At 43.8% G+C, this 10318-nt stretch overlaps 1 protein-coding gene across 1 annotated transcript; it reads left to right on the top strand.

Moving 5' to 3' along the window:
- Positions 1-892: 892 nt before the first annotated feature.
- inpp5kb (inositol polyphosphate-5-phosphatase Kb) lies at positions 893-9583 on the top strand. The gene is given in 14 exon segments (XM_035535769.1): positions 893-973; positions 1792-1845; positions 4494-4592; positions 4713-4821; positions 5298-5414; positions 5625-5800; positions 5875-5986; positions 6304-6413; positions 6566-6592; positions 7854-8073; positions 8341-8478; positions 8602-8685; positions 8805-8909; positions 9141-9583. Coding segments are annotated over 13 exon segments (1413 nt in total). The 5' UTR covers positions 893-973; positions 1792-1798; the 3' UTR covers positions 9210-9583.
- The last annotated feature ends 735 nt before the right edge of the window (positions 9584-10318 follow it).

Raw genomic sequence — 10318 nt, 5'->3', positions numbered from 1 at the left:
CTCTCTCTCTCTCTCTCTCTCTCTCTCTTTCTCTGCCCTCGACTGTGCCCTTGTTATTAAATCTTTGTGTATCCAGGCATTACAGAGAGGTCTCCAATGGTTCCTGCAGGAGATGAGCCTGCTTCTGTACGTGGGAAAGGGACTCAGAGCTCCTTCAATGCTGTAAAAATGTGGGTCTAATCAGGATTTGGTCAGAGCTGGATTAACCTAAACCCTGTTTAAGGGACTCAGTTCAAAACTGGGAGTGTGATATCGGGAGAGAGTTATAATGAAATGATGTTCATTTCCATTATGCACTGTATTATATTAGCTACATTTAGAACCTGGAAATACTACAGGACCAATAAAATATTTAAGTGCTCTTCATTAGCTTCTGCAATGAAATCTAAGGAACAACAAAGAACTGATTTGTTAAGCAAGCTTTGAGTCAGCAATCCAGCATTATTCCATTGAATAATGCATTGCTGATTTCCTAACTAGAAAGGTGTGTATAACTGGAAACTAAGAAATTCAGTCCAATTTCACAAGAATCTTTATTTAATAGTGGAATCCTAATTCTAAAGGCTTGAAGGACATCCTTGGCTTTCTCAATGGCCAAGATCTTGATAAATCATATCCTATTTGCAAAGCAAGCATTTATCATACAGATATGGAGGCTTATTTACCTGTTACAATACTTCTATACGAAGTATTCTTTCCGAAAGGATAGGACATAAAATTTCAATCATTTTTAAGGAGAATTAAAGTTCTGTTAGAGCTTTAAGGCACAGGGATAGGATTGGAATAGCAGGGTGCTGGAAGAAATGCCCCAGATTCCTGAAGGGACCTCATCACGTGGCTGCCCACACAACGTTGTTCGCCTAGACAAAGTTGTTCCTGGCACAGCGCGAGGTTTACATGCAGGGAGAAGAGTGGAACACCCCTACCTAATCTTTACGCAAGTACATCTCTGCGTGCTGTCACAGAGGCAAAGGTGGGCCGCGTTTTTTTTTTGTGATGATTTAAGCAGGCTACTTTGTACACTTCTAATCACTGTTAAGTCGTTACATGAAAGTGCTATCAAATTCAATTCACTTTTGTACTATATCACGATAAGAGTTGAGTTTGTCGACAAAAAGTAATTCAATGTTCAGCAGTGGAAATTGTGCATAGGTTCACAGCAGGAATAAAGTAAAGGGATTTTCATAGCTGTTGTAAAAGACACCAGCTCTGAGGGATGTTAAGAATAAAACGAGAAAATAAACCGGATAAACCAATTGCACAAAAAATATAATTAATTAATTTGGAATGTACATGGGTAATGAAGTTTGATTATTCTGAACAGCAGAATCTAACCTCTATCTACAGCTATGTACTGCATACTTTGCCAGTGATTTTTAGCGACATATGATAATTTTCTGCTGTATCTGTTACAGGTAAAAAACAAATGTTAGAGTTTCACTCAAATAGTTTTATTTTAATTTCTAGTAAGCCTGTCAACCAGAAATGAAAGGGAAGAGCACGAAAATGAGCAGCACGTTCTCAATGTTCTGAGACTCTGTCCATTGGAACCCACTGTTTCTAAGGCAACCATTGCCATTATTAAGAGGCATTAGCATGCTGAATATATGACCTTTGACTGTGATCAGCTCTGCCTGCGTTTTCATTATATGCAAAAGCTTTTGAGAATATAATCTTACTGACAATTGAGAAATGATTTAGGTTTGATTAACCCTGTGTTTGGGCTGTCTTGTATGGTGTGTGTGTGTGTGTGTGTGTGTGTGTGTGTGTGTGTGTGTGTGTGTCCTTAAGTGGGAAGATGAATACTGGGGTTTTTGGAAGCAGACAAATCCATCATGCATGCAGGTTGGACCACACTACATTACACCAGTAAAACAGCACTATCCATAAATTATGGCTTTATGTGTGAGTGCTGGGATGGTGTTAGAAATCGAGCATGTGCGTGGGGTCAGGCGAATGTGATGGCAAGGGATATCATACTCTCACAGAGTGAAATATGGAGCTCTCTAATCGGGGGTGTTTTGTTCTACATTATCTACTGCCACCCTCTAAGGTGATTAACATGACATGCATTCAGGAGAATGAAGGTAGTAGGATTGAGCAGATATGCAAATGTCTACACAACTCACTAGAGTGTATATAAAACACATAATATATAAAATAAAATATATATCAAGCTAAATTTTGTTTTAGCAATGCCACAATGACAGATGTTTATTCTTTTATGGTCTGAAAACAGTCATTGACGCCACCCATCTGTGAGACTGGCTGAGAAGCAGTTGGGTTGTGGCTGGCCAAGAGCAATGTAATCATCTTTAACGCTACAGACAAAGAAATGGTCACCGTTTTGATGTCCTGTGCACTGCACTGATGCTTAACTTCAGCTATGCTCGATGATAAGAAGTAATTCAATTTAATACATTCATGATAACGGAAAATAACACTTTAAATACAGCCAACCATTTTGAACAACATTAATAATAATCATATTTTTTATGTTTTTGAAAGATACAGGCAAATATTCAACAATAAATCTTGATATCAAGAAGGACGTGGCTTGTGAAATACAGAGATCAGCCTCTTGGTTCGTAGTTGGTCAGAGCAGGACTAAGCTAAACCCTGAGACCAGCTTCTTGATTCTCTACATCTCTCTGTCTGTCGGTCTGTCTGTCTGTCTGTGTCTCTCTCTCTCTTTCTGTCTGTCTGTCTGTGTCTCTCTCTCTCTTTCTGTCTGTCTGTCTCTCTCTCTTTCTCTCTCTCTCTCTGTATATATATATATATATATACACACACACACACACACACACACACACACACACACACACACACACACACACACACACACACATACACACACACGGCTATTCCCATGACATAGACCCTCATCATTTTAAGTGGGGTTGGCATTGTGTGAAATTGTGTTCAGACAGACCTCTAATAATACCTTTAGCAGAGTAATTCCATTATGAATCAACGAGTCTGCGAATGAAGGAGACTTGGATTGTCTTAATGTATAGGCAGTTCAATGAAACATGACAGAGAGAGAGAGAGAGAGAGAGAGAGAGAGAGAGAGAGAGAGAGAGAGAGAGAGAGAGAGAGAGAGAGAGAGAGTTTTGGTACGGATGTACTTAGCAGCTTGGCCCAAACAGGAGAAGCATTATAAAGCTTTGCAGGATTAGCTTTCAGCTGGAGTATTCAAATCTTTATCTGATTCATCATGGGAGTTGTTTGTGTTATCAAACAGTTCTACATCAGAGGAACAGGATTAATGTCCCAGTGTGTAGATGTAAAGCACTGGAGAGTGTGCATTATTTCAGACCCTTATCTTCAGCCTTGCATTCGCACACTTAACCTTTGGTCCATATCTCCAGGAAAATACGGGGCTTTTTTCTCTGGCACCGTGTCAGATGAAGCAGATATTCGCACTCTTAGAGCAGTGCACTGTCAGATACCGGATTAGCCTCTGACGCCATTGGGCTGCTTTGTCCAAGCCTGGTAAGCAGACCTGATCCCCCACAGCGATCAGTGTCATTTCTAGGCACTCACACATGACCGGCCTTCTCTGGATCACACTCAGATGCTTTGTAGTCAACAGGAGAAGCCGGACAGCTCTCAGGGGAGACGAGTCTCAGCCTGAGAATTGTCACGCCCCTCACTCCTGTGTGTGTTTGTTCAGATTTTGAGTCTTTAAAGGATTACACTGAGCTCTGTGCGAGCGGCTCCGCATGGTGTGGGTATTTCTGTGGAACTGAGTGCTGAGATGAAATCCGGCTCGTCTAGTTCTGGTCCTTTCGGCTCCTCAGTCTCCATGTCTGTCATCATCTCTGCAGAACCACTTTCTCTGCCTTACCTGTAAAAAAGGACCACGCCCTTACGCAGGTGGCTTCAGCCTTGCCCTTCACCTCCGTCTGCCTGTCCGGCGGCAACTCAGCAGGTGGCACTACAGTGGGGTGGTGGGGGAGCCCTGCGGTAGTCCACGGACCGCCGCTCCAGAGCGGCGTTAGTGGACGATCCTTTCACTCATCTCATCCTCTCTCTCCTTTTCCTTGGTTTCCCTGGGCCGGTATCCCAGGCATGGTCCCAGGCATTTATGTAGTCACACTATACTTTACTTTCTCTTTTTCTATTAATGTGCAAAATATTGGAATATTTGCCTTTTCTGATTTTTGATCTGACCTTTATCTTTGATTTTACTTATTATTGTCTAAAAACAAGTCTGTCTCTCTCTCTCTCCCTCCCCCTCTCTCTCTCTCTCTCTGCTCTCTCTCTCTCTCTCTCTCTCTCTCTGCTCTCTCTCACTCTCTCTCTCTATATATATATATTTTTTTTTTTTTCGCTCTTTCTTTCTTTCTTTCTTTCTTTCTTTCTTTCTTTCTCTCTCTCTCTCTCTCTCTCCTCTCTCTCTCTCTCTATATATATATATATATTTTTTTTCGCTCTCTCTCTCTCTCTCTCTCTCTCTCTCTCTCTCTCTCTCTCTCTCTCTCTCTCAGGCTTCACATAGTGACATGGAATGTTGGCACAGCAGAGCCTCCAGCTGATGTGAGGTCATTGCTGCATCTTGAGTCTGACTCTGACCTTTATGTCATTGGGTACGAGCTTGATATTTTTGATGGTTTGTAAGGAATGATTTCTTGATATGCCGAATATTTCTTGATTATACCCTTCATTTATGACCAGCAATTTTCCTTGAGACAGTATATCTCTTGCAGGTTGCAGGAGGTGAGAGCCACTCTAGTGAAGTACATCTCTGATCTGATAGCAGAAGATTCGTGGAGCCTCCTCTTCATGAACTCACTGGCACCAAATGGCCTCGTCAAGGTACATAACACTGGGCTGGGTGCTGTGTGTCCTATATGCTGGATGAAATGTAGTTTGGTTATGCGACACAGAGGGAGGGTGAGAGAGAGAGGTGGGGGGTCATGCATGAGCGGTTTTGTGGTGCTGTTTTTTTGTGGTGCTGGTTTCTCAGAACACTGGCCGCTTTGTTTTTTTTTTTTTTTAACTAGATTTATGTACTGAAATTAGGGCTTGAGGCATGATTGTTCAGTCTGTCCTAAATGGGGTATTCAGTGATGGGTTCATGCAGTGTGTCCCCATTTCCCGATTACGTGCATTACGTTCCCAGGATGTTCTCTCCTCGTTCTGCAAACACTGCTGCACACTGCCGGACTGAAAAATCACACACGTATCAAAGATATGACTTTGAAATTAGCCTACGATAAGAGTTCTACGATTGCCACACCTCATAATGGGCTAAACTATTCTTAGTGTGTGCTTGTGTATGTTGTTTACAGGTGACCTCTGTGAGGATGCAGGGTCTCCTCTTGATTATATTTGCCAAACAGGCTCATCTCCCCTTTATCCGAGATATCCGTACCACATACACCCGCACCGGCCTTTTTGGCTATTGGGTATCACAAACTCCTTTCTTGGCCCCATTTGGCCTTATGTTTTAAAGCTTACTAAAATAAATAAAACAGCATGAATGGTATTTACCAATGCTTAGAAGAACTGTCTGTTCTAGGAAAAAAACAGCCGAGAGGTATAAGTTATGTTTGTATTGCTCTTATGGGAGAGCAGGGGAAGGTGTGATGTGTTTAAGTGCTGTATTGCTTCCGCAGGGGAATAACGGGGCCGTGTCAGCACGGCTATCATTCTACGGTCACATGCTCTGTTTCCTCAACTGCCACCTGGCAGCGCACGTGAACTACGCCTCGCCGCGGGTGGACGAGTTTGAGCACCTCCTGGACACGCAGGTCTTCGACTCTGACGACGCGCCGCACGTGCTCAACCACAGGTCAGTGGCGTTTCTGATTCTCTCCCATGCTCCACTTCCTCCCAGTGCCAGCGTCTCATTTGTGTGTGCGTAAGGGTGGTGTTCTGGTTCGGTGATCTCAACTTCCGCATTGCTGACCACGGCCTGCACTTCCTGCGGTCAGCTATCAGCAGTGGCCGCCTCAGCCTGCTTTGGGACAAAGACCAAGTGAGACACACACACACACACACACACACACACACAAACAGAGTCACACACTCACAAGCAAAAGTGTAAATGTTCTGTGTTGAGTGTGCTGCCACATAATCTCTATGTGCCTCTTACTGCTGTGCAAATATTGTCCATGCTGTATGCGTGTATGTGTTTGTATGGGTGTCCTTCACTCTTCTGCCTGCGCTTGTGTGGATTCCCCCATGCTGGATCTGCAAATGTTATCTTTTGCTCCTCTGTGCTAGCAGTGTGTGTGTGTGTGTGTGTGTGTGTGTGTGTGCGTGTGTGTGTGTGTGTGTGTGTGTGTGTGTTAGCTGATGATGATGAAAAAGAAGGAAGCACTACTGCAGGAATTTCAGGAAGGATGTCTGCATTTCAAACCGACATACAAATTTGAGCTCCACTCTGAGACCTATGACACAAGGTGAAACCCCTCACCCTATTTATTTATACACACACTTATCCACACTTACACAAAACACACAACATTTCAATGTGTGCTGTGTTGAAGTGTAGGCATAGACTCAGTGTTCTCCCTCCAAAAGATTTTTCCTTCTCCTGTCTTTTTTCTCACAGCCCACAGAAGACATGGTTTGGCTTTACGTAAGATCTTACGAAAAATACACACTTCTCCTGCATAGTTTCCTGCTAAATCCCTCACTTAAAACCACTGGGCCATGACCTCAATAACATTCTTCCCCCCAATCCCTTACGTGCAGTGCTCTAACAAAATCAAACACCTAGTGTATGCTTGCTTTGAGCCTGTTGCCATGGCAAGCTGTTCCCGCCTGCAGGATAAAAAACTCTTGTTTCCTGGAATTTGTGTTTACACTACATAAAGGCATTGCATCTTACTAAGAGGCTTACTGAGGTGAGATTAGGGATCCTATAATCACCCGCTACATTTTCTGTGATTGGAGTCATGAAGTGCGCATTAGTGGCACTTTAGTGAGCAGTGGACTGACCAAAGGCTAGCACTGGTACCCAACAGCCTGCTCTTGTGCAGTGCCTCTCTGTCAGTGTGATGACTTTCCCAGAGATCCTCACCTGTCTTCTGCCAGTTATTGTTCCTCATGCTTCCTGAAATGTCAAGGTGGTATCTTTTCCAGCAGGTTTCTTTCTGGATTGTATGTGACCTATCCCCATGCACGGGAAGGTAGCTGGTCCTGGAGCTTGGGTAGAGGTTGGAGGTTGAAGTCTGGTTGAAGCGACTGCTGTAGCTGTTGCTCTCTCTGCTCCTTCACCCTCTATTGCATAACTCCATCCTGTGCTTCTGTGGTGCATTCATCTGTTTTCCAGACGAAAAGCCAAAACTGTGCACTCTCGGCATGACCTGCACTCTTTGTCCTTAAACAAAGTGTGCAGATGAGCCTGCAGGGTAGACGCCTTTCTCTTCTGTTCAAGGCCAGACGTCCACATGGGAATAATCTGCGCGTTCTACTTACTGCCGTGCAAATATTGTCCAAGTAGGAAGAATGTAGGCATAGATCTTAAAGCATTTGCGGGATGTGAGCTGCCTGCATGTCACCTTTCAATTCCTCTGTTTGTTTTTTTTCTTATTTTAACTGTACTACAGTAACTAACACTGCACTTCACTTCACACCAGGTGTGAAACAGAAATGTAAAATAACACGTATGAGGACTGTGATATGTTAGATGGAAAACAGGTCTACACTATAGTCAGACCACTAGAGAGAAGGACAGGCTTGGGTTCAGTGCCTGTGAATAGACCAGGGTATCTGAATGGTTAGGATGTGGGAACATGTCAGACGTGACTGGCTGTCTGATTACAGTGTAGAGTTGGATGTCCTGCATCGGGTTTCTTAGCCACTGTTTGGAACATCTGTCTCCTTGTTGCGGCCAGTGGCAAGAAGCAGAAGCCAGCTTGGACAGATCGTATCCTGTGGTGGACAAAGCCCGAAGGCTTGATGGAGGAGGAGGACGAGGTGGAGGAGTGCAGCTCCGTGGCATCGTTGACAGATGACTCACACTTCCCCTTGAAGGTGACCCAGGACTTGTACACCTGTGACGTGTCCTATGGAGTCAGCGCCCACAAACCTGTAATCAGCACATTTAACCTGGAGGTTAGCACTGGTGATGTGAACTCTGATGTCATTATGCTGCTTGAAAGACTCTTTACACATTAGCCGTCAGTTTTCTCATAGATGCACTTTCCATAAAAATTACGTAAAATGGTGTATATTTTTTCAAGATTACAAGATAAAATCTTTGGGGATAAAAACGTTTATTATAAGTACCAATGCAATTATTTTCCATATTTTGTGTCCTGAATGTCCAAAAGCAGCAGAGCTGGTGGGTTGGGATGTGTGTTTTCTCTCTCTATCTCACAGCTGTGGAAGAAGGTGGAAACGGCACTGGTGTGTGTGATCGCTAAGGGCCAGTGGTGTGCTAATGAGCATGCAGCACTCACCTACACCATACTGGAGAACTTTGATGCCTCCACCTATGACTGGATTGGCCTCTACAAGGTGAAACAAAAATGACACACACACACACACACACACACACACACACACACTTGGGATTACAAAAAAGAAAAAAAGTGCCTAGGCAGTTTAGCTATTTAGTGTTTCATGCTTCCCTGTGTGTAGACTGACTTCAAGAGTTCCTCCGATTACATTGCGTTTGTCTGGGTCAAGGAGTCTGAAGTCGCTGCAGTTGATGAGGTTGTTCAGGTACATACTGATATTATGTTAGCTGCATATAAAAGGGATGTTGTGTTTAGATGCTTGTTGGTAGTCAGTGCCTGTGTGCATTGCTTGAGCATTCTAAATGTGTCTGCTGCCCCTTCTAGCTGAGCATGAAAGTGGATGATCCCCTGCTGCAGTCTGGGGATTACATTCTGGGCTACTACTGCAGAAACACGCAGTCCCTTGTGGGCCTTAGCCCTGCGTTTCAGGTAGGCTCCATCATAAACAAACACACACCTACACCCTCACCCACACCCACTCTCACAATCATACACACTAAGCACAAAAAGAAGAGTGTGTCTGAACCCGCATGCTCAATTCAGAAATCTGTGGGAATACCTGACCCAGACTTGTCATCATTTTTGTTTACTATTGTACACAAACATCATCTGGTGTTTACTATGCAACAATAGCCCATTGCTTTGATTCTCATGTTTCAGATAATGGAGTCTAAACTGGCTCTTCTGTAGGGTCTGGTGCCTGAAAACATGAATGGACCTGCCATGTAACTGCTGTCTCTGAGACCTACTGAACTGTCATCTCTGCCATCCTCTCCAGCCAGCAGAGCGCCATTAGGCAGGGCTTGTGTGTGTGGTTTACAGCAGGACTTGTGTGTGTGGTTTACTGCAGACTTTCACAGTCCTGGACCTGGAGGGGCCTTGCAGTACACATTTTAAAGTGTTCTTTGCACCCAGCACACCTAAATAACCTTGTAGGCCAATTACCAAGTCAACTTTGAAATGGATGTGTTATAGCAGGATTCTTTAGGATCAGGACTAGGAAACACTGGTTTACTAAAACTAACCTATTAAATCAACCCTCCCCTCCACGCACATACATATACACCCTGCATCACACACGCATGCATGCACCCCCCCCCCCCACACACATATTCACACTGTCAGTTTGTAGAACACTCTTGCTAATAATAGTTCAGCAGCCATGGGTCTGTCAGGACAGTTTACAGAAACTAAATTAAGTCATTAGGTTGTATTATTCCTGCTGCATGGAGGCTGGCTGAGGGCAAATTGGGAAAAAAAAAAGTGTATTGATGGAAACAGTACATTAAGAAGGAGAAGAGGGGTTGATTAACGGAATCACAGATTCATCTGAGAAAACCGGACTGTCCCAGGAACATAACGGAAACCTTTTACCAGAAATTGGGCTATATGATTAGAGTCAATCAGTGCACATCAAGATTTAATTAGGCAAAGTTAGAATTAGGCTTGTTGCTGAGTGTGGATACTCGAGCAAAAAGCACTCCCCAAACGTTGAGCAGACATCTGTGTGCCACACTCGTGAGGTCCAAACTACTGCGGCACATTGAATAGCCAACCTCGTTCTTTAGGGTCTGAATCCATGACTGTGTGCAAGTGCTCCTCATCAGGATCAATGAAATGCAGATCAGTGTGTGTGTGTCTGACTGCTGTCTGTAGTGCAAACACTTCACACTGCTTCAGAAAACACACAAACATCTAACATGGCCAACTGCAGCGATAATTCTGTCTACTCTCCACCAACCAGACATCAGAGTGCCTGATGTATCCCAACCATTTTCTATGAAAAACAAAATGTTGCCTCCTAAATATTCTCTCAGTAAACAGTGCAAGAATGAAAT

The sequence above is a fragment of the Electrophorus electricus genome, chromosome 17, assembly GCF_013358815.1.
Source record: "Electrophorus electricus isolate fEleEle1 chromosome 17, fEleEle1.pri, whole genome shotgun sequence".
NCBI classification, from domain to species: Eukaryota; Metazoa; Chordata; class Actinopteri; order Gymnotiformes; family Gymnotidae; genus Electrophorus; species Electrophorus electricus.
Note: the sequence above shows the minus strand (reverse complement) of the source record. Positions and strands in the feature narration are given on the sequence as shown.